Here is a 26,467-nt window from a genome sequence, read left to right on the forward strand (position 1 = left end):
AATGATTCCTGTGTGAGGCAAAGCCATCCAGTCTGGGTTGTTTCCTGCTGAGCCCCCAGGACACTTGACTCACTGCAGTGGTTTGGTCCCTTGCACAAACTGGGGCCTTCCTCAACACAGAATTTTTGCTCTCTAGTAGCACTTTGATGATTTGATCATTGTAGCAAAACACATTTATCAGACCAAGTACAGTTTATATCTTAGAAAACTCACTTTGCAAGATTTTCAGTGGTTGTGACTCTGATACAATTGATGTGTACTCATCCCATAGCCACTGTTAGCAGGCAGTAACAGGATTTTAGTTGTTTTCCATGGGAACTAGATTGCAGAAGAATTTTTGGGGAATTTCCTGGGGTTTTTTAACAGTTTGGATTTTGAACTTCAGTCTATAATCTTACAGGATGGCAGCATAAATGACTGGATATGTGAGGTGTTTGCACAATAAGTCATTTACAACCAGTACAGTTTCCCCCTTGTTATTTTAAGACATTACATGTGAAACCAAACAAGTGCTCTCCATAACACTGGCAGCACGTGCCTTCTGTGTGGTCAGTGGCTCTGCTACACCTCTACTTTGATGTAGAAGTTGGGATTGAACTGATGCCTTACAAGAACTCTCTGTTTCCTGGCTGTCCAATGCTGAGCCCTGCTTTGTTCAGTTGCTGGTGTGGCAATAGAGCTCCCATTCTCTAAGGAGCTAATGAGGAAGCTTTTGCGAAGACAGATGAACGTAAATGGATTTGCACTGGTTTAATGGGAACCTCCCTTCCAGTCTGTGGCCTGTGAAAGATGCATCTTGGGTCTTCTCTGAATGGCTGAGAGGAAGAAAACACAGATACCCTTCCTCACTTCTGTCCTTCAGTCCTGTGGTTACTGCATGACTCAGGAAGAAGGAATTTTCTCCTGTGAACCAAAGCTTAGTCAAGATATCTTTAATCCTATTTCACTGCTTTGCAGCCTTTATCTTAGTGCAGTCAGAGGGGGTTTGTATCCTACTCTTGGCTCTTCCATGCTTTCCCAAACCTCACTTCTTTAAAAGAGAGATTTTTTTTTTTCTTGTTACTTAACATTCATTTTAAGGAAGTATCTTTCCCCTAATGAGGAGGTGCTGGATTGCATTTGTGCATTAAGATTTTTCATTCAAAAGCCTCATGCAATATTTATACTGCTACAGTTAAAGTAAGCAAGAGAGCCCTCAGAAGAGGAGCCCCTTCCAGATGGGTCACCTGCAAACCAGAAGAAGGGCAGGGATCCCCTCACCACTGTGTGATGCTGGCTCTGGCTTGTGATCCGTGTCCCTGTTTCAAGAATTTGTTCTCTTTTGAGATAAATTGTTTAATGACTTCTGTTTTTTATGTTTTTTCCCTCCCTTCCTATGAAATGGGGCTTACCCTTCCCTACTGCACAGGACCTGTGATGGGACAGAGTCACAGTGTTTGCCATGGTGATAAGGCTGTGCTGGGACCTGTAGTGAAGGACAAACAAGGGATTTCCAAACCAAAGGATTTGGTGAGTCAGAGAGCTCGAGGAATAAAGGTGTGGAAAGAAGAGGCAAGAGTTTTAGCTGGAGTAAAAGACATTTAAAATCTTCACAGCATCTGGCCTGGGTAGTCATGAAGAACAGGGATTTCAGAAGCAGCTGAATCTGGTGAAAGTGTTGAATTTGTTCCTGTAGTTTGCAATACAGGAGGCAGCATCCCTTTTGCTTTCCTCTTCCTTCCCGTAGTGTTTGTTTCTTAACTTCAGTGCTTCTTTTAACCATGAGAGTTTTCTCCTCAGTTTCTTTTCCAAACCGTTCCCTCTCTTTAATACTTTCCCTGTGCCACCATCCCAGAGCTTTTCTCCCGTTGACACGTGCGGCTCTTCGCAGCGGGGATGCCAAAGTTTGCAGAAGTCACTGCGAGTGACCGAGCTCATCCTCACCCCGTCCGGCCGCCGGCTTCCAGCAGGGATTGCCTTTCACAGAACGGCTCCGGTCCCCGGGAGCGCTCGGCACAGGAGCGGCGCTGAACGGGGCTGAGCGAGCGCGACACAAACCCCGACCGGCTCCGGGCCAGGGCGGCGGGGCACGGAGCGCCGGGCATGCCGGGCACCGCCGGCTGCTCCCGGTGTCCGAGGGGCACAACCCGGTATTCCCGGTTAGGGCAGCGTGTTCGCTGCCCCGCCGACCGCGGCGCAAGGGCGCGGGGCAGTCGGTGCCGGTGCGGGGCAGTCGGTGCGGGGCAGTCGGTGCCGGTGCGGGGCGGTGCCGGTGCGGGGCCGTGCCGGTGCCGGTGCGGGGCAGTCGGTGCCGGTGCGGGGCGGTGCCGGTGCGGGGCCGTGCCGGTGCGGGGCAGTCGGTGCCGGTGCGGGGCGGTGCCGGTGCGGGGCCGTGCCGGTGCCGGTGCGGGGCAGTCGGTGCCGGTGCGGGGCCGTGCCGGTGCGGGGCAGTCGGTGCCGGTGCGGGGCCGTGCCGGTGCGGGGCCGTGCCGGTGCGGGGCCGTGCCGGCGCCGGTGCGGGGCAGTCGGTGCCGGTGCGGGGCGCGGCCCCTTTAAGGCCGCGGGTTCCCTGCGCCGCCCGGCGGAGTCGCCGCGCGCGGCGCTCGGGGAGCGGCGTCACGTGGGGCGCGGCGGCCTCGTGACCGGCCGCGAGCGCAGCACCGGGGCCGCCGCTCCGCGCGCGCCGTGGGCGGGGCCGCCGCCGTCCCTCCCCGCGGCCGCTCGCGCCGCCGCCGCCCCCGAGCTCCGGCGCCCCCGGGCGGGGCGGGGCGGCCGGCGCGCGCCGGGCCCGGCGCCGCTTCCTGGTCGGCCCCGCGGGACGAGGCAGCGCCGGCCCAGCATGGACAGCAAGCCGCTGCTGCAGGAGCGGCCCCCCGCCTACAGCCCCGCCGCGCCCGGCGCGCCGGGCTACGACTACGGGCACGGCAACTACGGCGCCATCCCCGCCCCGCAGCCCGGCTTCCAGCCGCCCCCGCCGTACTCCTACCCGGGCGCCGCCGCCGCCCCAGGTGGGTCACGGGCGGCGCCGGCTCTGGGGGGGCTGCGGGTGGGGGGTCCCCGGTGTGCGGGGCGCCCCGCCGCCCCTTCGCTGGGGCGGGCGGCGGCTGCGGAGAGCCCGGCCCGCTCCCGGGACCGGCGGGGTGCCCCGGGGCCGCGGGAGCCGGGCCGGGGCCGGCGGCAGGAGCGCGGAACTCCCGGGCCGCTCCGCCTGCGGCTCCCCCGGCGCTCGGAGGCGCCGCGGCTGTCGCGGCTCCCCCGCAGGACGGCGGCGGGGCGACCCAGGTGTTGACGCCGTCCGCTTTGCCCTCCTTCCCTCGGGCCCCTGCGGGTTCGTGTTCCGCTCTCCCCAAATCCCGCTGGCGTTGCCGCCGTTCCTCGCACGTGCGGGGGTTTCTGCCTCGGAATAATGGCAGAGCCGCAGCTGTGCTTGGCACTGAAACACACCCGAAACTTGTTCTTTGCCTGCACTTCGCTGTACTCTGGTTAATGTTTGTTTTTTCTGATGCACTTCAGTAGTCTGAGAGAGACTTAGGCAGGTGAGGAGAAGCAATACTTTCATTAACAATTAACACTAACATCTGCCGAAGAAAGAAGTAGCCTCTCAGGAGAGAGGAATGCTTCAAATATTACAGAAGTTACATAGCAAACACAGACCCCTGTCTTTCAGTTGAACCTTGAGGCTATAGATTGATTTTCCTGTTGATAACTTGAAGCTTGTTTTCCTGCAGTACAGGTATTAGTGGCTATTTTCAGTTTGAATAGTGAGGTTGCCAGACTTCACAGATAGATAACTTGATTGAAGAAAGTCTGAGAACTTGGGAAATAAGCTCAAAATGGATTATAACTGGGATAATTGTGCCTTTATTACACTGCATGCATCTAACCATCTGTTTCAAAAGCTTTTTTTAAAATACAATTTAAAATTTTTGATGTTCTGTCTTCTATCTACACCCTTAAAATAACTCATTCTTTTGCTAACAACATGAACTTTCTGAAAGTTGGGATTTTTTCCTATGTTCTCTTTCTGCTTGCATCCTATCACTCCTACCTTGCTTTCCAGTTGGAAAATTAGTGTATGGAATTAAAGCTTGAGACTAAAGGAAGATTTATTCTGTTTTAAGTTGTTTGTCTGCTGGAGTGGAACATTCTTGATATATAGCATCCAGAAGTGAAAGCTGTGGTCATTGTTCAAACAGTTTTTCCCGAGTGCTCAGCGGCATTGAAACAAAATCTTGAAGTTAATTATTAGCTCAGTGTCCTTTTGGGATGGTTAAATTGATACTTGGGTTTAAGAAGAGGCTTTGCTATTTTATGTGCCAGGTGTTCCAGTTCTGATTTTGATGGAGTTTAAAGTGCATAATAAAGACTACATTCCTGTTTATTATTTTCCACGTTTTGTTGTCATACTTGCAAATTATCATTGTTCTGTGTGCCGTATGTGTGGTGATTGAGGTTTTTTTTCTTATTTTAGGGTATGCTGTTCCTCCACCGACATCACAGCCAAACTATTCGAGCACGTACACCATCATTCAACAGCCTGCCACCACCACCACTTCTGTAGTAGTAGTTGGTGGCTGTCCTGCCTGCAGGTAAAATGGCACTTGAGGAATTAAACTCAGTTTTGGGTTTTGTTATTTAAGATAGAGGCATCCATACAGTTCCTCGGTTTTCAGTAGCTTTTATTTGTGTGTGTGTGTTACAATTAACTGAAAAGGCACTAAGATCTAGAAGAGGAATGCTTTGGTTTGTGTAGTGTGAGCTTGTCCTGGTGGGCTCGTGACATGAGCTATAAATAATGAGGACACTTCAAACATGAATTTGTTCTTCAAGATGGAGTAAGATCTGTAAGTGATACTTTTAATGAAATGGCACTTCAGTAACAGATGTAACAGATCAGTTCTTGGGGAAAAGCATGACAGGAAGTCCTTTCTGATGTGTTTCTGCCTGGTGATGGTGAGTAGCTTGATATTATTGTGAAACTCTGTAATCTTTGCCCATAGTCACTTCTGGTTTTCTGGCAGTACTGTGGAAGAACTTCTGCTGTTGTGGTGTGTGTTCCCATTCCCAGTTCAATCTGTGCAAAACCGGTGAAAACATTGGTGGCTTAAAGCTTTAAAATATCTCTATAAATCCTTTAACTGCAGTAGAACAGAGAAATTGATAACCAGACCAAAAATGTCAGTCTGCTGCAGTGGTTAAAACCAGAAAAAGTGGTCAGCTGTTACATGGAGTTGCAACAAGAGGACAACTTCCCCCTTGGAGATCACAGCCATAAACAAGGAAGGAGGCACTCAGTTTTTGCACTAGTGCTGTAAGTCAGCTGCAGTCCCTTTCACTTCTCAGTCCTCTTCCTGGGATTTTGGCCATGGCTGGGAGCAGAGGGATTGCTGCTGCTGCAGTTCAGGCACTGCTCTGCCTGGCCAGCTGTGACTCAAATGCAGGCACATTCCCCTCTGTTAAAGTGTACAGGAGATACCCTGGGGGTGTCTTGCAAGGAAGCATTTGATACTCTGCACTGTGAGCCCTTCCTTGCCTTTCAGCACATGTAGGAAACCTGCCCGAGTAGCTGAAGTGATCCAGTGGGGTGTGTGATGAATGAGACAGGGGATGTCATATGGCAGAGGCTGTAGCCCAAGTGGAAAAGTTGGTGTTTGTCTGAGTCAATACCTGCCTTCAGAGGTGGATTCAAATAAGAAGTATTCTGTGGTGTTATGTAAAAACAGGTGCCTGTTGAAATGGCACTAGTTAAGGCTGAAAAACCTGTACCAGCTAGAGCTATTGATCTAGAAGGTGTGTGTTTTAAACAGTGGGGGAAAGCAAGTGCTGAGCTGTTCAGAGGATGTGGTAGATCCTGCCACCTAAGTGATTACATCAACATGCTGATGCTACATGCTGATGCTCAGCCAGAAGACAGGGCAGAGCATGGCTTGGAGAGAGACAGGCAGTGTATTTATACACACAGGTTTTCTGACCTTGACCCCAGGACAGCTCAGAGCGTTTCACTGGGGAAGTGCTCTTGGAAATAGCTTAAAATGGGTAGGCTCTTGTTGCTATTACTTTTTCTGGAAGTTCATAGAATATGCTGAGTTGGGAGGGACCCAAATCAGGATCATCTAGTCCAACTTCTGGCCCTGTACAGGACACTCCAAGAATCCCACTGTGTGCCTGAGAGCATTGTCCAAACACTTGCTGAGCTCAGACAGGCTTGAGGCTTCTGGAATGGTCAAGGAAAGTTTTTTGAAACAATCATTTGCACATATAATATATAACTTTGGCCAAATTTTTGAAAATGAGCAGTCAGTTGTTAGTTAAGTGATCTCACTTTCTTAAGTCATCACCTATGCTCAGCTGGAAGTACCCATTGTGGACTCTTTCCTAAAGCAAAATACTCCACAAAATCCTAGTTTACTTTTGGATCCTCAGTTTCTGTTTTAACAGAGGAGAACTCTAAAATATTCTGGATCAGGGAATCCCAAGGAAGAGTAACTGTATCTAGTAATGGTGTGTCAGTCTCCTTTGCCCTATTACAATGTTAGTTCCTAATTGTCCTAATTGTGAGAAAAACTCAATCCTCTTTGACTTCTCAAGACCTTAAACACAGCTCTAGTTTACTTTCATGTCCTGGAAACCTATTTTATGATGAATGTATTGTGCAGCTACACTCTGAATACTGCCCTGAACAGAAAAGATGTTGAAGGGGCATAGAAAAATATTAAAAGCTATTAATGGTACATAAAAAAACTTTGTTATTAAACTACCAGGTCAGTTGTCCTGTTACTTTCCTAATTTGATGGTGCATGATTGTTAGAGAAGTCCATTTGCTTTAGATCACCAGGGAAAAGCCTTGTGTGTGGCTGTGGGATGATGTAACTGATGCAGGAACCTAAAGGCCATCAAGAAGATTTCTGCCATCAGAAATACAAAGCAGTCTGTTGCCCTATGGCATGCATTCATTTTGCTGATTGAAATCACAACCATTTCCAGACTAAAATATATGGTCTTGAGGAGAAATATACAGTATTGGTCTGTTATATGAATTGGTGTCTATTTTACTTGCAGTCATGAGTGATCTTGGAGTTAATAAGCTGGCTCGAGTACAGTCCGTCTTTAGGTTTCTTTTAATGGTTTTTTGTAATAAAAACTACAAAGTATCTCCAGCAGTAGCCTCTCTGAAGTTGGTAATGTGCCCGTGGTGCCTGGTAATTGCATTCCTGCCCTTCTCCCTCTGAAGCACTGCTGCCATCTGAGGGATGTCTCTCCTGTCTCTTGCTTAGGGCTATTCCTCACACTGAGCTCATTCATCACTGGGCAGTGTTGCTTTCTAGTTACAGACTTCAGTTTTAATGTGTTCCATCCTTCCTTGCACTCGCAGAATGTCTTTGGTAGTTGTAGTCCTGTTTTCTCAGCATGGGTTCTTCTCCCAGCCCTGATGTACAGAGAATTAAACTGAGTTGCACAACCTTGTCAGCTTTATGGCTTCTAGTTGACATTTAAGGTTCGGCCAAGTCCTGCTTTTAAACTATTTTATGTTTCTGAGTACATGTTGAGTTATTGCAGGCACTGACTTTAGATATCCTGCAGTGGAATTATCTTTTTAACTTGGAGAATGGAGCCTGGCTGCTTTACTTGTGGTCACTTTCATTTTCTTTTTCTCTGTCTTCTGCTGTTGGTGATAACTTACTGCTCAGGAATGTTTGCTTTCCTGTTATTTACCAGAAGAAAGTTCCTTTTAAAAACTGTAAAAATACTCTCTTGATCTGATGATTGCAAAAGCCAGTTCCTTCAGAATGTGGGGGAGAGCCTGTGATGGGCCCTGTTGGGTTTTTATTTTCCTGTTCAGCTGTATTTAGTTGCTTGAAAGAGCCACTGCTGCAGCTTCAATTCTGACAGCTACAGTGCATCTGCTGGACCAGCATTGTAGTAGGTCTCAAATGATGCAAACACTGAAGCTTCTTCCTGAACTGGAAGATGAGACAAGTTTAATTAAAACTGTATTTATTCTGAGATGTCTTACAGCATTCTTCCTTCCACAGGTGTGTTTTTGGTTCGTTGTTATGGTGGGGTTTTTTTTATTTATTGGGTTTTTTTTTACTTGACAAAGTTGTAACTTCTCAGATTTCAGCTGAAATTTTGTTTTTTTCAATTTACACACATCTCCTGAGGAAATAGCCTCTAGAAAAATTGCACTTAGGTGATCAAGTCCTTCCAAATTTCAGCCTCCTGCTCTTCCATTCTTTTCAGTCACAAATGATGTCTGGGCTTTGATAAAAGGCAACTCAGGATACAGTCTTTCTATAGTTGTTCACTATTTAAACTTCATATATATATTCTTAGTATAATTCAATTATAGTAACTGATTAAATATGCAAGGAATCTAAAAAAAGGCAACAGCACAACACCTGTTTAGAGAGCAGGTCTGAGAGTGTGAGCAAACCTGAGGATTTTTGTTTTCCAGCAGCAGGCTGGAGATCCTTTTGAACCTTGTGAGTGAAGCAAACTCTGCAATACCTTTTTGAGAGTGCAGTGAAGAGGACAGGGAAGAAGAAAGCTTTGATCCAGCAGACTGGGGCAGATGCCACGAGGGCAATTTGGAATTCCTGACTGGGAGAGCTGGGACCTTTCCCAGCTCAGCAGCAGCTGCTGAGCAGGAAGCTGCTCGCTGAGCCCCGCAGAGAGGAGGGATAAGCCTGTAGCAGGGTCCCAGATGAGAACAGCTCAGCTCTGGCTGCTTCTGAGGGGTTTTGTTCCACTGGTCTGACATGATTTGCAGGCAATAATCAAAATATATTAATCTCATGAAGTCTAATTTCTTAGAAAAATAAGGCACAGCAGGAATGTGTTCCCTAGTGGGACTGTATAAAAATAATAATCTGGTCTCTAATGCCTAGTCTGTCACTGACCCCAGATTACAGCAATTTTTTTTCTTAGAGTCACCATTTGTCTCGAAGAATACTTGTGTGATAGTTAGGATTTCATTGCAGCAATGAGTTGTTCTGGGAGAGAGGAGGGAGCTGCCCCTGTTTGTTGCTCAGCACAGCAGTTCTGATTGGGCTGTGTGTGCAGACAAGGAGGAACAGCCCCAGCAGGGCTCAGTGGGGTTCACCCTGCTGGGTGTGCACCCCACAGAGAGCTCTGGCTGCTGTGCTCAGCCTCCTTTGCCAGCCTGGGCAAAGGTGGGAAGCCTTGAGGCTGGTCTCCTGATTAGAACTGGAATTCTAATCAAAGCTGTGGTGCTCCTGCAGCAGGGAAGGCTGGTGATTTGGAGGCATTTCAATAAAGAAAAACAGCTAGATACAGTCTGCTCCCATTGCCAGGATTCCTCTGCTTCTGCAGCCAGGGCTCTGTATAGGAAATGAGGCCTAAAGCACAAGGAAATTCAGATAAATCTGTAAATATTGTTGTGCCTCTTAACTTGGAAGTGATTTTTAAATATAATTGCATTTACATATATGTATATCTTGTGCTGATGAGGGCAAGCCAGTGGCTACATAGAGATTTGGGCTTCTTGTGAATATGGATCAACAAGCATTCAAGATGCCATCAAGCTGAGACTGGAGAAGCTGATACCCCTCTTCACAGAAATTAAAACTGTAAACATTCAGTGCTTACTCAGTAGTTCCATATATAATTGTCAAATATTTTTCTTCTGCAGGTGAGATTTAAACAGTCTGAACATAGCTGCTGCTAATGCTGTTGCATTAGCCAGAGATGATGAAGAATCTTTGGCTGGTTTTGTTTGTATGTTCAAAATTAAAGATTTGGCATGTAGCTGCTATAGTCCATGCTGCTCCCTGGTCTGCTGTTCTCATTCAAATCTAAACTTTGAAACTCAGCCAACCTCTGTGGCAGAAGATGGGACATGATTTGGAAATTCCAGGTGGTTGGACAATGATCTTTGTGGAGGATAACAGTTTTCTCAAGTGCAGTTTCTTTTCGTGTCTTGCAGAGCTTGTGATACAATCAGCCTCTCCGATTACCTGGGGTGACTCTTTGAATGTATTTGTAAGGTCTAAAAAATGCTGATAAGCCCACATTTAAGTACTGTGATGTAGTGATAAGTCTAAAAATGCACGTGTTAAATCTTACCAATGCTGTGTTCACAGTTCTCATTATCAGCCCTCTCATCCTGAGCATTTGACTTAAGATCTTAATGTGAGAGTTACTTTGAAAAAGGGGGTTATCTGAAAAACAATTTGGTTTCAAGTACTTGTCAGTGGGCATAATTGACCTTACTGTATGGAGTTGGCAGCTGCAGTTATAGCTTAAATGCAAGATGCTGCTTGCAGTATAAATAAACCTTTCCACTTTATTTTTAGAGTGGGAGTGGTGCAGTTATAATCAGCTTTTATGTGGCTTATGCTGTAGAAGAAAATTTATGTTTGGTTATGTTAGTGAATCCACAGTGTGAATATGGAGTCTCTAATTACTCCACATCTCAGGCAAGATATACAAGCAAAAAATATCCAGTTTCCCTTATAAAAAGTATTTTTTTTTTCTTTTTATATTTAGTAACTGGCTAAGCAGTGGTTGGGTAAGTGTTCATCTAAAATTAGGTGCTGACATAAATCAGCAGAAGCCAAGAAGTGTTTGTGTGGCTAATGCTGTAATCACACTGTTAGACACGAGAGGAGCTCTGAAACACCAGGTATGGTGTGGGGGTCATGCAGGCACAGCTCTGGTGAGTGTCCCCTGGAAATGCCTTGCTGTGCTGCTGGCCTGGGCTGTCCCTGTTCTTCTCCAGTGCTGACCCAGCAGTGCTCCCTTGCCTTGCCCTGTCTCTCTCTGGGCCTTTTCCCTGGATCTGGTGTTGAATATAGATGGCAGTTTTTTAATTTTTAGTTTTAGTTTAACTTGCATAGTGCATTTTGCACTACCGCTAAACACTTCCAAGTAACTGTTCAGGGGGGAGTTTAAAAGAAATTCTATTTAAAGTGTCAAGGACTTGTGCTGACCAATGTACTTGGGCCCTGCAAGCTGGTTAGGGGAGTTGGTTGGAATGGGTTGGGCTTTGCTCATCACTGTTGGGGCTGACCAGCAGTGCCCCGATTGATCCCTCTGTGTTTGATGAGTGTGTTTATTCTTTAAAGGTCACATTAACAGACTGCTTATACTCTTAACTAATCACACTGGCTTACTTGTCACAAATGGAGGTTTCAGGGCAGGAACTGGATATGGAGTTATTAAGAGATAAGGAGAGGATTTCAAAACAGTAATGAAGCAGGAGTTTGGTGCCTGCAGGAGGGAGCTGCTCAGTGCGTGTGACAGGAAAAGAAGGCATTAGTGTAACAGCAGGGCTGGAAATACCACAGCTGTAATGTGCTGTGTGCATTTCCTAAATAATGTCATTTGTGATGTCATTGAAATGCCTAGAAAAGGGGCTTTACCTGTCTTGGGTGGATCTGCAGTGTGAAAACTGAATCTTGAATTACTCAGAAACCTCGAGAGTGTGTCTGAGCCTCTCCATACATCCAGTGTGTTACTGGGTTAACCTGTGGATAGGGGAGGAGGAGAGGCCTCACCTCCTGAGCTCATGCTGCTGGTTTCTGTTTGGTCTGAGGGTGGTCAGCATTTCGTGTATTGCCCAAGTGCAAATTGCCAAATTCAGCTGCTTCACCCAGACCTGACGGTTCTGGCTGAACACTGCAGTGTCATTTTACCCCTTTATCTGTAACTGGTCTGGTCCCAACAGTCCTGAATTTCTTTGCATTCCACCTCTAGTAGCAGAGTGTTCCAGGAGTGGCACTTTCCCAGGCTCCAGCTCTCAGGGCAGGCACTTTGTTTTGCCACAACAATGCAAGATTACTTGGATATTGAATTGAATATCTGCCTAGAGAGATTAGAACAGTGAGAGATGAGCTCTGCAGCAGTGTTCTGTTTCAAGATGCACTCCTCAGGACATCAGCTCCAAACCTTTTTGTCAGAGCTGGACGTTTTTTAGAGTGAGTTTCAGTAGTGCAGGTACTGCTGTTCTCTCCCCAAGGCTCCACAGCTCTTTGGGAGAGCCTCCTGTTCTCTCCCCAGGGCTCATGTTATGCTGAGTTTGTGGGAATAGCCACAATGTCCAGCACGGGCTGCAAAAGTCTGAGCTGTGGGACTTGTGTGCTGAGACTTGAACCTATGTGGTGATACAAACTTTGTCTACATTTTTTAGTTGCCTTAAAAGAATGTTATCTGAGGATATGAAATGATAAAGCTGCTGCTGGGATCAATGGTAACCTGACAGTTCCTTTTATACCAGATACAGAGTTAACTTCTACCTCTGCAAACAGAAATAAAGTGCATTAAAGTGAGGGAAAGCTTAAGGGGAACATGAACTTGCGTAAGCAGCAGAATATCAAGGACACTTGGAAAAGCCTTTGGCTTCTGATGATGGTTGAGGGGAAGGGGAATGGTTCCCAAGTTAAATCAAGTTGCAATGTTTCAGGCACTTGCTGTAAGGAAATGGTCTCTTGAGCCTGTGCCTTCCTTCCTTCGCTCTGTTTACATGTCCAAGAGCTTGTCCCGGACTGCTCCCAGGGGAACAGCAGCTTGTTGGCCTTGGCATCCTGCTCACAGCCTGCACTTCAGGGTCACTCAGCTCTGTTTGCATTGACTTTCACTGTACCAGGAGGATACATCTTGTTTGTTTTGCTGAACTCCACATCTTGACTATTTAATGTAACTTCACAAATTTATAAACTTGGAATTCTCTGTTTTACTGTCTGTCTACATTTTGGAGGATGCTCAGATACAGCACTTCAGAAAGGAGCTGGGGATTGAAACAGAGGTAAATTTCTGCTGTCATAGGACTGTGCTGAAAGAAAATGTCTGGGTGGTCATAGAGTTGGGAGCCATGTGACATCAATAATTAGTTCCTCTGCAGTTGTAAAGGGAAATTGTTTTTGTGAAGTAGAAACCAGGAACAAACCCCAAACCTTCTACTTTATCTTGCTCTATAAAATGGTGTGGTTTCTCGTGATTGCCAGAGCACTGAGTGGTGACTTGGGGGCAAACTTGTTGAGTGTCCTTTGACTGAGTCTGTTTTCCCTTTTTGCAGGGTTGGCGTGTTGGAGGACACCTTCACCTGTCTTGGTGTTTTGTGTGCCATTGTATTCTTTCCAATTGGGATTCTGTTCTGCCTTGCACTGAGGCAGAGAAGATGCCCCAACTGTGGGGCAGCTTTTGGCTGAGGGGCTGAATGTGGACGTGCTTACTGAAGCTACAACTGTTAGCATACTCTTTCTAATGTAAATGTCATGTACAATCATTTTATTTGCTTCAGACCTGTTTTGTAAAGTGTGAAGGAATTTAGTCTCTTGCATGTAATTTAAACTTAATCTTTTATGAGCATGTGCATTGCAAAACATGAAAACCTGACTTGTTTTCCATGTTTAGTGGCACCTGTTGAAAACTAAATAAAACTGCTTTTCCTTTTGCAATCCTCAACTTGTGGCTGGATTATTAAGTATGTTACTGACATATCTGATGCTGTGTAGTCTGAAAGCAGAGTAGTAATCCTAGCTACAACGAAAGGTATTTGCCAGAATCCTTATGATGATGATAAATGATGTTTAAGACTGTACATGTTTAGGGCACCAGGTATTTGAGGGAAGTGTTTTAAGTGCTGTGTGTGCTACCTCTGTGCAGTATCTCCCTCTCCCTCACTGCAGGTGTAAGTATTAACATGGAATCAGAGCTCTGTTTTAATTAGTGAGGGTTTTGCTTCATGCAGGGGCTGGTGTTGGTTCACAGACAGCAGAACCTTCTGCCTGCAGCAGGAAGAGGTTGGGGCACTGCCAACCATGAGCTGCCCTGAGTAAAGGCTTTTGCATCTTAGATTGTTGAATTCTGATAGTGAATTACTGAGAGCTCAGACAGGCTAGGCTGAGTTGCCTCTGCCGTGCTTTAGAAGATGGGCTCAGGTGTGAGTTACCCCTCTGAAAAGCTGGTGTTGCAGGTGGGGATGGTTGATGTTTATGCAGGGTGCTCTGGCAAACTGTCCTCGGCCTTGAACTTGAAAGGCAGGGTGAGAGGAGCCAGCACATGCTCATATACTATTTTTTGATATTAAGTAACTGAAAGGCATTTCACATGACTTGAATTCACTGTTTATAGTAGTAGAAGTAGGCACCACTAAGCGAATGAGCCAGGGGATGCTGCAGGAAACATGTGCATGTGTAAAACAGAATGATTTAGAGTTAAGGATTAATCACAAGCACAGCTCTGCTCTGGCTGAAGTTAAAAACTCTGTTTCACTTAACTCAGCTACTGCACTGTGCCAGCACTCAGGCCTTTGCTCAGCTCCTTAACCAAAAATATTCAACTTTAATCTGTTTTTCTTTTGGGTAGGCTACAGTAATGGAGGAACTTCCAAGGCAGCTTTTTATATTGGCATTTGAGAAAAAACATGGCACTGCTTTATCAGACTAAAGTTTGACAACAGTTTTTAAAGACGAAATTATCATTGAAGAATGTGTTGACAGTGTAACATTAGACTGCAAATGAGTTTCTGTTGACTTGAAATTTGTGTGTGAACATTAAGCAAGGCATTACAAGTTGTCTATTCTTAAGGGGATAAATATTTATTTTTAACCTAAGATATCTTTCTTACACAAAATAACATATAATCGTTTATACAGGCAATTCTCTATTCTGGAATAAGGCAGTTGTTACATTCTTCAGTTTGAAAAAAAAAATCACTGTTATCTTCTTTAGGTGGCATATGCAGGCTTATATTCTAGGACTTACCATTGAAGCTTCCAAGTAATGAATGCCAAAGATTCTGAGCTGTTACTTACTCTGATTCACTAGAGTATCCAAACTATCTCCAGTATTTTCACAATTCCTACTACAAAAAAGGCATACTGTAAAATCAAGCCCAAGTGCTCAAACACTAGCCCAAAGCAATTACCTCATTAGAAACTATAGGTTTAAAAAACATCAGAGCTCCATTCCAGTATGTGTCTATTGTACAGTAATTACATTTAAATAAATTTTTAGGACAAGTTGAGATAATAATTGTCATTGCTGAAAGTGGGTGTTGATAAGGAGGAAGCAGATGTGTCTGACCCATGCGTTCATCGGATAATCGGTGCTGATCTGTCATTTGTTACTGTGGGTCTGAGTTTCACCGTTGCAAAGGGATTTTCTCCACTGAAAATAAATGCATGAAGTTACTTGAAGGCTTTCTGCAATCCAACCCCAAATTTATTCATCAGGTCTTTCACTGTCAAACAGTAAGTTTTGGTTCTGAGACTCAGGGATTCTGTGCAACTCTTAGATTAACTTGAATTTTTAAAATGAGGTACATACAAAGAATCACTTTTCAGTGAGCCAAAAATATGGGAAGTTAATGCCCAGTTCCATCTGGACTTTTTTTAATAGCTCCCAGTCTTCAAAGGTTTTTGCTTTTAACCCTCAAAGTCAGTTAAAGAAAGGTTTTAAGTCCTGGTCCCTGTTAAGCTACTGAAGGAACATGTTTTTCTGAGAAGGGCCTGTGTATTGTGCTGCATTTGATACCACTCTTGAGGAAAGTACAACTAATTTTAACCATATTGTTCTAGCAGTGCCTGGGAAAGGTCACAGAGAAATTAATGATAAATGTCCTTGTTTCCCCTTATAATCAATAAAATAATCCAATATATATAAAAAAAAGTGTAAAACTATTTTACCTTAGAAAAGGTGGTTTTATAATGCCATTCATGTCAGGTTTCTGTAAAAAAAATACATATATTCACATGAATTTGTAGAAATTTGCTACAGGTGTTCTTGCTGTCCTGCTAAGGGAAAGAGACCCTGTAATTAATCTGTATGGCCAGTTTGGTTGTAATACTTCAAATTTCAGTGCTGAACCAAAGCCTGTCAGGCTTTCCATTTCAGGCATACTGTATTTCAGGACCTCATTCAGCAGGTTCTTAACTCATGTTTGGCTTGTGATTCCAATGAAATTGCTCAAGTACATCAGCTGTCAATAGACTTAGACCTTAGAATGGTCTAGTTAACCCTTAAAATTAAGAAAAATTAACAAATGCCTGAATTAAATCATACTGAGCACCATCCCTCCTCAAAGCTATGTCAACTACTAAAGTCTTTTTTTTTTTATACTTGATACTGTTGTGCATGTTACTGTCTTGTGTAGCACAGCAGGAACAGTTTAACTGTCAATAACTATTCCTCGTCTCTCCTTGAAATCCTGAGCTATTTTTTCTCTGTATTCTGAAACGAAAATAAGATGCCTTGAATAATTTCCTGCTTCTGCACAGGAGGCCCCATGAACAGCCTGTTTTACACATCTGTAAATCCTGTGTGAATGTACAAGCCACCCCAGTATAATGTTGGGCTTATTTCCAAAGCCTATGGAGATGTGGGGTTTGGGGACTTGCACGGAAGCAGGAAAGACAAGGAAGTTCTGCAAGAATGAAAATAAAGAGTGACTTTGGAACAAAACACTTGGTTGCAAGTGCAGCAGCTCTCCTCTACAGTTGTCCTAAGATGGGGTCACAGCAGCTGCTGTGAGTTAGGAGGTGCCTCAACAAAAGTGGTCATTGTTCTATACTCCAGAAGTTCTAATTTATTTTAGCCTTTCTTTCCCTGTCGAAATTTAGATTATCAAAAAAGATGTATTTGTTTTCCACTCCTATGAGCTATTAGTTTCCATTCTGGCTTCCAAAGAGATTGTATAGCTCTAATTAGAGCTCTGCCAAATGACTGATCTGCCCTTCCTCTTGAGTTTCTGTTTCAACAGGAATGTTAGTCCACAAGCCCTACATTTATTTCTAAACCCCCTGACCTAATGCCACAAACCAAAACAGCCCTTAAAGGTGACTGTTCCTGAGAATGGAGTGCCCCCAGCAGAACACTGCAGGGATCCTGAGACCATTTCACACATTTCCATAATTCTTTTAAGCTCTTTAGTCAGTCACCTGGTCCCAGGGCACAGAACTCTCCCTGCTGGACTGGCACCTCCCAAGAGCTTTGGACATAATCACACTTAAAAGCCACGCTGATCCTGCAGGCTTCAACAGCAAGACACAGGCTAAGGGAGCCTCCATAAATTCTGACATTTCAGCACTACTAAGGCTTCTTCATTCAAAAATGAAAGCCACAAATATGTCAAAATACAGATGCTGGTCTTCAGAATAATTTTGATATTTGTTTTAAAAGTAACTGAACACTGAGATTTAGGTCGTATTTCTTGATAATCATTTTATGCAGCAGAAAAGCTTCATTCCTCACAGAACACACTGTCCCAGAAACATCACTACACAAACTACACACTTCCTACACCACAATGTTCATTACTGAGAAATAAACTCACTTACTTGAATGTGGATTCAAATATATATGCTAATATTAAACTCTTCTGGCTCCTAAAAAAGTGCAAATCTTTTCTGTAGGAATATTTAGATGGAAAAAAATAAAAAGGGGTATCCCAAAACATGACTCATAGTGAAATGGAGTAAGATCTCTGAGAGGATCTTCACAAATCTCCAGCAACAACTTCCATACTTTCACACTATTTATATTTGTAAAGTGAGGTAACCTGTTCTTTTAAGAACTAGACACAAGTATGTGATTCAATTACGAACGTGATTGTAAAGGCCACTTCAATTTCAATTTCTACTGCAGGATTCACAACCTTACTTAGAAAGCAAAAACACCTGTCAGCAGGTCAACCTAAAATTTGTTTGGATGCTATATTAAGAGAAAATATTTAGTCATACCAATAAATAATACCATTTTTAGCTACTGGCAGTCAATCAGCCAATTGTATTATTCTTTGATTCTTGAAGTTTCCCATGGCACCAACTAAGAGAACTTTGCATCTTACTTTGGTACAGTGTCTCATATTTTAGCAATTCTAACCTTATTTTATTTAATTTTTTTTTTTTTTTTGCCTTCAAAATGTGATTTCTGCTTTAAGAGGCTCTTTGGAGAAAGTCTCAAAAACATCACCCTTCCATACATGTCAGCAAAATACTTACTTAAACAAGCAGCAAGAAAAAAAGGTCATAATTGCCTAATTTGATTAGTCTTAATTTTCAATCAGTTTGAATGCTGCTTAAATATCAGAAATAACAGCATTGTAATACATTATCTGTTAATAAAAAATGTATTTTCACTTAGCTTCAGCTTTGCTGAACACAGGCAGAAGTTAGTACAGCCCTCCCCTGGCAATAGCTGCAAACTCAAATTTTATGCTGCTGTAAGTCCCCTGTGCCCCACAGCTCTAACATCACTGGAGGTGATGGATTTGTACTGCTTTCTGTGAGAATTTCTTTTCATGTTTAACAGATTCCATGGCTGAGAAGTTTTGCTCTGCAGGGTAAGTCTCCCGCTGTTGTCAGTTACATATCTGAACAATTCTCTCCCTTCCTGTTAGGATGGATGGACCGAAATGCCAAAATCCCCGATACTGCTGGAGACAGATGGGTCAAAGGGCTGAGGTCAAGCACAGGTGGGTGAGGTAGGAGATCTCAGGGCCTCATTTAAGAGCCCATCCAAGCAGGGGGGAATATTTGGGTTCCCTGCCCCGGGCACTCACCGGGCCTGCCTGCTCCGCTCGGTCGGTCGGAGTTTTCACAGCAGCACCTTTGGCAGGCTCCATCCGTCTGTCTGTCTGGGCAGCCCCCAGGTAGTCTGGTGGTGGGAGGACAACTTCCCCTTTCTCCACAAGGTTCACAGAGCTAACACTTCGGATTGGTGCAGGGCTGCAAGACAGAACCCAACAAATACCAGTCTCAGATGCCAGAACCCACCTTGCACTTCTCTTCAGCACCGGAAAGCTCAGAAGTGCACGAGCTGGAAGTGAATAATGGGTGCCATGTCCTGGAGCCAGGGGGACTCTGAGTTAAGGCTGTTCTAAAGCTACTCCTTGGGTCTGTGTGTAACCATTAAAACACATTATTAGCATAATTAAGGCATTGTACTACAGACTATTAGAGAGTATTCGCTATACATGTTACTGAACCTCAAAGAACATGAGCACAAAAATAACATTTTAAATAAATCTGGGCATTTCTGCAAGTGCCACCCAAAATATTACCTTGGCACTGGGGCAAAGGCTTTTTCTTCTGCTGATTCATCCAGTGGTCTGGTGTATGATGATGGAAACCATCCTTTTCTGTAAAGGGAAAGGTCTTTTATATTATACAAAGTTGGAAAGATCTTTCAAAATACAACATTAAAGTCAGCAAACAGATTTAACTTTTGAAGAAACCAATTTCTGATGATGCCATGTATGTGCATAAATTTTCCTTAGAGGGAAACCCCAAGTCCTAGTCAGTGACAGCCAGTAAAAAAGGTGGAAAACCATTTACTAATATCTACTAACTATAATCTGGTGAGACACTTTTACTTCATTGTCAGGGTGGGTAATGATTATCTTACAGTCTGGTTGTGTCATGCTCCCCATAAAGCCAGCCATCCTTTTCCTCAGCCACCAGCAGGGTGATGATATCCCCCTGGGCAAAGCTGAGCAATGTCTTGTTGCTTCCAGCAGTGTGAGGGAAGATTGTCTTCACTTTTTGCCTTTTCATTATGTTCAGTCCCGTGGCAACAGAAGTTGAACGTGATAAACTGGCATCATCTGAATTCTCTGTCAAAAAGAGGAAAAAAAAATTTGACACACAGAAATAAATGCAATTAGTAATCTGAGAGGAAAAAAATAAAGGAAAACTCAAGTGAAAGTGGAGTTCTGAGACTTTGTACTTAGACACCTCTCACTGCCAATGTTTCTTATCACCATGAAGTTATTAACTCCATATGCCTTTATATGCACATACCCAGCATAATAAAGTGGAACCAACAGGCAGAAAAAGTTCTGTGAGTTTTAACTGGCTACTTCTTTCCTCTTTTGGCATGAAAAGTACTAAACAATCACATGTGTAGAAGGCCTTTGAAAATTTTCCCTTCTGAAAAATGGAATTGTGTATAAAATCTAACTTTCAAATGTGCCTCAGCACTCAGCTTCAGCATTGAGAAGACTTGCAGATACTCAGCACTTTTTGGACACCAGATGTTTATCAGAAAAAAATATAAAGGAGGGCTTAAGTCTGTATGTTATTTAACTAGTACAATATATTGTAAATGTATTTTTATGGAAGAAATGCTGGAATTTCTATTACACATTGAAGAGTTCTGCATTTCTTATGCTATGGTCTAGGCCTAGTTGTTTCCCATATCACAGAAAGTATAAAAATCAATATATTAGACACTTGGGAAGCAAATCTTACAAGGATTTTAAATTTCAGGAAAAGAACTACAAGACTATGTGCATTTTGTCCCATGTGCATTTCTCCCTTACTACTACATGCCCTTGAAGTATGCCAGAGTGATACTGTCAGTGTTTGTTTGTGTGCACTGAAACACTCACATGTATACTGTTCAAAATCATGGAATGCCTTCTGCTGATAACATTTCAAGCCATGAGAGCAGTTAAGTTGGGTTAATCAGTGACACACAGAGAGTAATTAAAATAGAAACGATTTACCCTGACCTGCGTTTAACACAGCTCTCTCCCGTTAGGTAAATGATGCAAATCCTTTGTAAAGACCATTTCCTACTCCTCCAAAGATCCTGAAATTCACATCTTCGTAGTAGCAGAGCAGCCCTGAGATAATTTTGAACTCTGCAGGATGTCATTCACACTTACCCAGTTTGCAGGGAAGGGACACTCACCTGCTGAGTGATTCAGCTTTTCAGAAGGTGCTTTGGGAGCTGTTGCAGGATTGTTGAACATATCCACGAGTGGGCTCGTGTATGCCCTGCCTGTGGGAGCCGGGGGCACTTTGGATGCATTTTCTTGGTGAGGATAAAAATCATTTCCAATCTGGAGCCACAGAAACAACAATGACAAGTATGACAATACTGGGGGAACAGCAATAACTTTTTTGCAAGATTGAATTTGAGAGAACAATGCTCAAATATTCCTGAAGGATACACATTTAAACATGACATATAGCCCACATGTTCCTATGGAATTGCTGATTGAAAGTTTCTAAGTGGCTTGATAAACACTTACTAGTGGGAAGGCTACAACAGCCTTTTTTCTGCAAATAGCACGATGCTCTCCAGATTTTTCTTGCTTAGAAGTTTACTCTGATCTTTTAGAAATTCAACAACTAATGATGACACAACATTTGAACCAGCAGAAATGAGAATTTCACCTGTAGTCCAGTAAGCTAATAATCATGAAAGGAAGAAAGAAAGCAAATAGAAAATAATATTTTTCTTAAGTTTACATTGAACTACTGAGTATGAAATGCTCTTAGAGACAAGAATGTAGGAAATGGAATGGCTGGAACAAAAGCAGCCCTGAGGCCGAGTTCTGCAGGACTGGGCACCCAGCTGAGAACCAAGCCTTGCTTGGACACAGCTGCTCCCTTCTCTGCTGTGTTTTCCCCATAGCAGAGCTTCAGCTTGATGATCTTGGTTCCATGCCCAAGCCCAGCATATTCCAGCTGAGATACACCGTGGGATCCATCCCAAATGCTGAGGTCCAGCAGAACCTCTGGCAGCCCCAGCCGTGAGGAAGAACGTACCAGGGCGTTTCTCTTCACCATTGGCGACGGCTGCGGCGTTCCCGAGACCGGCGTGGAACCAGGGGTCCTGATTTCATCTATCATCATCCTGACTTTTTCAGGCACTTTGGTGGCATCACTGCAGATTTCCTCCCACCCAGGCAGCTTGGATTTTAGGAAGTCCGCACACTGCATCCAAATTAAAAGATACTTGTCAAAGCAGGCTTCTTCATAAAATTGCACAAATCTACTGGTTAGTTTTCATTGTACCAAAATGTCTACACCAGCAAAATGGAAGTATTTTGTAGGATTCTTCTAAGGAATACCTCTTTAAAACAAATAAGATATTGTAAAAACAACTCTTTTGCAGGGTCAGATATTGGAAGTACCTGATCAGTCCATGTATTTTTTTCTTGATACATGATTAAAAAAAAATCACAGTAACCCTTGATTTTTGCTACAATACATTTCATAGAATAGTGTATTATAAACACTTTTTGTGAACTGGGCACAACACTCGTCTGGCACTTCAGTCTTAGCGATTTCTGACAGTCTGGCCTACATGCTGCAGGAAATACTCAATACTCCTGTGTGCCTGGATTTCAGGAGTTTCATTTCTGTTTACTCTCACAGCACTGACCTGAACATGGTAGAAGTGCATGTGCTGGGTAAAGCTGCAGTGCTTGTCAACCAGAAAACAGAACCTTCTTTTCTCTTCAAGGAGAGCTTCTCTGCATCCTTCTGCAATAAATCTCTGAATATCACTTTGTCGAGAGCTCACAGTTTCCAAATACTGAGGGAAAAAAAGAATCACATAGATTGAGTTTTATTTGATGCTATATCCAATTAATTAAGAAAACTCTAAAAGCCTTAGAAAAAGCTTTTGGAAAGGCAGGGTGGGATAGGCTCTACTTCTAAGTCCTCTCTTTTCCTGCACAGATCTGACTTCACTGATCTCATCAGGTGAATGTATACTGTCCCCAAAGACAATTAGAAGCCTATTTAGGGGTTGTGAGGGGGGTGTGTGTTCAAATTAGACTAATGACCTTTGTCTGCGCCACCACAGCTCCATTTATTCACACAAAGCTGTGATGAATCTCTGCTTCATTTGGAGGGGGGGATATGAGTTACTAAAAAGACTGAACTATATTTATCTGAGATTATGAGGATTCATTAAATGCTAATCCTTGAACTCAGACTCAGAACTTTCAAAAAACCCTCAACTCTTATGAAAGCAGGTTAAAAGACAGGCAGTAAGAAATAGGAGCTGCTGTTACCTCCACTTACTGTATTGTGTTATACACAGAGATTTCTTTGGAAATTAAAATAGCTATGGAGAAAAAAATATATAGGCTAGCAGGAAACACAAGTGTCATGAAAATAAAAATATCAATGGCAAGTATTTTCAGAGAGACACATGACAATGAGAATCTGATTTACTAATTTTAAAACAGTTTCTCCTCAGTGTGTTGCCATTTCAGATTTCACCTCAAGATGGCAATGCTGGATTAAGAGCAGTAGGAAAGGCAATCACACAAGCTGGCATTGCCTACTTAGGGAAATTACTCTATAGCGAATTACTACTGAATTTGCATAGTTCAGCTGGCTCCCTGTGTAGAGCCCTGAATAAAGGTGTAGTTAGGGATCAATTATTGGCCAAGGGATGAAATCTAGGAACCAGAAGCCTCTGAATATGTACACTGGAGCAGTGAGAGCTCCATTGCAGCTGCAGCACAAACTCTAAGAGTGCCTTTAGCACACACCAGCTTTGAGAAACCATTAATGTTTTCTGTTGACCAGTTCTCATACAGATAATGGAACAAATAAGAGACAATGCACTGACCTCCATTTCTTTGTGCTCATACTTCATTACATTTCGTGCTCCTTGGCTTTTCCTTCTGATTTTTTTCAGCTCAGCCTGAGACTTCTCTAAGGAATCCAGTTTGCTTCTGTGTTCAGTTTGGTACCTTTTTAAAGTTGCCTGCAAACAAAGCATTTACATCCTCTCATAATGCACTCAGCCTTGTATCTGGGTAAGGGACTGAAAAGCATTACTGTGATCTCTGAGATATTGCTCACACACCCCAAATGAATTCAGCAATTGTAGTAGTTTTATAAGGAGCTATGAAGTCATACAGGGGTTCCCTTTTTAACTTAAATTAAGCATGAAAATCTTGGCCATCTTTGTATATCTAAAGTGCATTTCTATTAAAGTTTGTTTGTATTGATTAATTAAATCTTGGGAAACAATGTCTAAAATAATTGACTAGCAATAGACAAATAAAATACGAGTTTTAGAATTGAATGTACTTACAGTCATATATTTTACATCCAGGTCTGTTTTCTTCTCCAGTTCAGATATAATTTCTTTATGAAATTTTTTGAACTTTAAAAACAAATGAAATAAGCATTATTAAAAATTGGCAAAAATAGATTATAATTGCACAAGGAAAATGAATTAGAAAAAATTATTTAACTTACACTTTCCTCTAGACTGTCATTAAGTTTCTTGTGTGTTCTTGAGATTTCTACCAGAACTTGGCCTGTTGATAAACATACAACTCTATTGGTTTCTTTCTTAGACTTCTGAAGTTAGTTAACAAAGAGCAGTAATAAAATACATTTAACTAAATACTCATTAATGGTTATATTTAAGAGCGGTAGGAAATTTCTTGCCGTTGCTTATCACAGCAGCTGAAATGAATAATTCACTCTGGCCACAGACAAACTAATCATGCATTGTTATGAAAAAGGGACCTGGAGTGCCTGGAAAGACTTCCTTCTCTCCAGAACGGTTCCTCTTGGTTTAGTTCACAGCCTCTTTTCACACCAAGTGAGAGAATAGCACACAAGTTGTTACTACCCAAATAGCTGCTATCCATTTCAGAGTCTGAAAACTAAACTTCAGTGTTTATTAAGTTACTGCACCTTCAGAGTCAACAAAGCAACCTTTCAGTTCCCTCACTGCACACCTGCTAAAACAGACCTGATCCACACAGGAATTCCCACCTGTGCTGCATTAACCAACAGCCAAGGCAGAGCAGATTCCTCAGCATCCTCACAACAGACCCTGAATATCCCATTCTGCTCTGCTCTCCAGCACAAACTTACACAGCCCAGGCAGGACCGTGAGCAGCGGAAAGCTGAACTGTTCCATTTTGCTCCAGGAGGATACAGAGGAAACATCCCCCCATCCTTGGGTGTGGCTGTATGTGCAGAGCAGAGCGACCTGTGGGCTGGTGCTGCCCTGCCTGCAGCACCCACATCACCCTGTGCCTGCTGCACCCACATCACCCTGTGCCTGCAGCACCCACATCACCCTGAGCCTGCTGCAGCCACATCACCCTGTGCCTGCAGCACCCACATCACCCTGCCTGCAGCACCCACATCACCCTGTGCCTGCTGCAGCCACATCACCCTGCCTGCAGCACCCACATCACCCTGTGCCTGCTGCACCCACATCACCCTGTGCCTGCTGCACCCACATCACCCTGTGCCTGCAGCACCCACATCACCCTGAGCCTGCTGCAGCCACATCACCCTGCCTGCTGCACCCACATCGCCCTGTGCCTGCTGCACCCACATCACCCTGTGCCTGCTGCACCCACATCACCCTGTGCCTGCAGCACCCACATCACCCTGAGCCTGCTGCAGCCACATCACCCTGCCTGCTGCACCCACATCACCCTGTGCCTGCTGCACCCACATCACCCTGTGCCTGCAGCACCCACATCACCCTGAGCCTGCTGCAGCCACATCACCCTGCCTGCTGCACCCACATCACCCTGTGCCTGCTGCACCCACATCACCCTGTGCCTGCTGCACCCACATCACCCTGTGCCTGCAGCACCCACATCACCCTGCCTGCTGCACCCACATCACCCTGAGCCTGCTGCAGCCACATCACCCTGTGCCTGCTGCACCCACATCACCCTGCCTGCTGCACCCACATCACCCTGAGCCTGCTGCACCCACATCACCCTGAGCCTGCAGCACCCACATCGCCCTGTGCCTGCAGCACCCACATCACCCTGTGCCTGCTGCAGCCACATCACCCTGTGCCTGCTGCACCCACATCACCCTGTGCCTGCAGCACCCACATCACCCTGTGCCTGCAGCACCCACATCACCCTGTGCCTGCTGCAGCCACATCATCCTGTGCCTGCTGCAGCCACATCACCCTGAGCCTGCTGCACCCACATCACCCTGTGCCTGCAGCACCCACATCACCCTGAGCCTGCTGCTCATGGCCACGTCAGCCCCACGCCCTTCCCTTCCGTGCCCTGGCACGGCACACAGAGAGTGCCAGCCCTGGCTGGGAGATGGCAGCACTGCTGAGGAGAGCAGCTGGAAGGGCCCAGTTTGGCTGCACCCAAATCACACCAGCTACCAGTGCTGGGACCATGAACAGAGCCACAAACTGGGTTGCGTGTGGAAGCCTTGACTAGAGATGTGTTTTCCTGGCATTCCATTTGCATGGCAGGACTGGCAGGTTCAGTTTGACAGCTGGTTTCCTGGCACACCTCCTCCAATGATCCTGATCCTTGGATCCCTCAATCACCCTTGCAGCCGTCCCACCTGGATTTGCCACAGGTACCTGCAGTTGTGCTATTCTCGTGCACAGGCAGGGCTGCAGAGTGACCACAGTTCTGTAATTCCTGCACATCACTGGCAGTCACTGCATGGGACTGTGTGTCCCTCCTATCTGCCATCTTATGCAATTCTAGTTTCCTTTTTTTGAGTCAAAATAGAAAGGATGCATTAAGTGCTCAACACTTATGAATTTTGTCATCTACCATCCATATTCTTTGAGAACCCCTGAGCAAAACCTTATCATTCCATAATGCTTCAGATCGTTCAGCTGTTCAGAAAAGCTCTTAAAAGATGCCAATAATTAAAAAAAAAAGGCTTAATAAATGAATGACAGAACTCTTCATGAGAACCTTCTCATCTGACAGACATCCAAGCCTGCCTCCCCAGCGAGCAGG

The 26,467-nt window shown here is 44.4% G+C and overlaps 2 protein-coding genes across 2 annotated transcripts in view; one reads left to right on the forward strand and one right to left on the reverse strand.

Moving 5' to 3' along the window:
• Positions 1-2,742: 2,742 nt before the first annotated feature.
• BRI3 (brain protein I3) lies at positions 2,743-13,404 on the forward strand. The gene is made up of 3 exons (XM_021539743.2): positions 2,743-2,987; positions 4,451-4,568; positions 13,016-13,404. The coding sequence occupies exons 1-3, from the start codon at positions 2,819-2,821 to the stop codon at positions 13,146-13,148; spliced, it is 420 nt and encodes a 139-aa protein (XP_021395418.1). The 5' UTR covers positions 2,743-2,818; the 3' UTR covers positions 13,149-13,404.
• A 1,110-nt stretch (positions 13,405-14,514) lies between these two features.
• Positions 14,515-26,467, reverse strand: part of BAIAP2L1 (BAR/IMD domain containing adaptor protein 2 like 1) — a 35,758-nt gene continuing 23,805 nt past the window's right edge. The window contains exons 4-14 of the mRNA XM_021539742.2: positions 23,961-24,022; positions 23,794-23,865; positions 23,323-23,460; positions 22,120-22,272; positions 21,501-21,668; positions 20,638-20,788; positions 19,348-19,555; positions 19,004-19,081; positions 18,503-18,668; positions 15,630-15,670; positions 14,515-15,111 (exon numbers count right to left, since the gene is read on the reverse strand). Of these exons, the coding sequence (XP_021395417.1) occupies positions 15,036-15,111; positions 15,630-15,670; positions 18,503-18,668; positions 19,004-19,081; positions 19,348-19,555; positions 20,638-20,788; positions 21,501-21,668; positions 22,120-22,272; positions 23,323-23,460; positions 23,794-23,865; positions 23,961-24,022 (1,313 nt within the window). The 3' untranslated portion in view covers positions 14,515-15,035. The remainder of the gene's footprint in view (positions 15,112-15,629; positions 15,671-18,502; positions 18,669-19,003; positions 19,082-19,347; positions 19,556-20,637; positions 20,789-21,500; positions 21,669-22,119; positions 22,273-23,322; positions 23,461-23,793; positions 23,866-23,960; positions 24,023-26,467) is intronic.

This window comes from Lonchura striata, chromosome 16 (assembly GCF_046129695.1).
Source record: "Lonchura striata isolate bLonStr1 chromosome 16, bLonStr1.mat, whole genome shotgun sequence".
Lineage (NCBI taxonomy): Eukaryota > Metazoa > Chordata > Aves > Passeriformes > Estrildidae > Lonchura > Lonchura striata.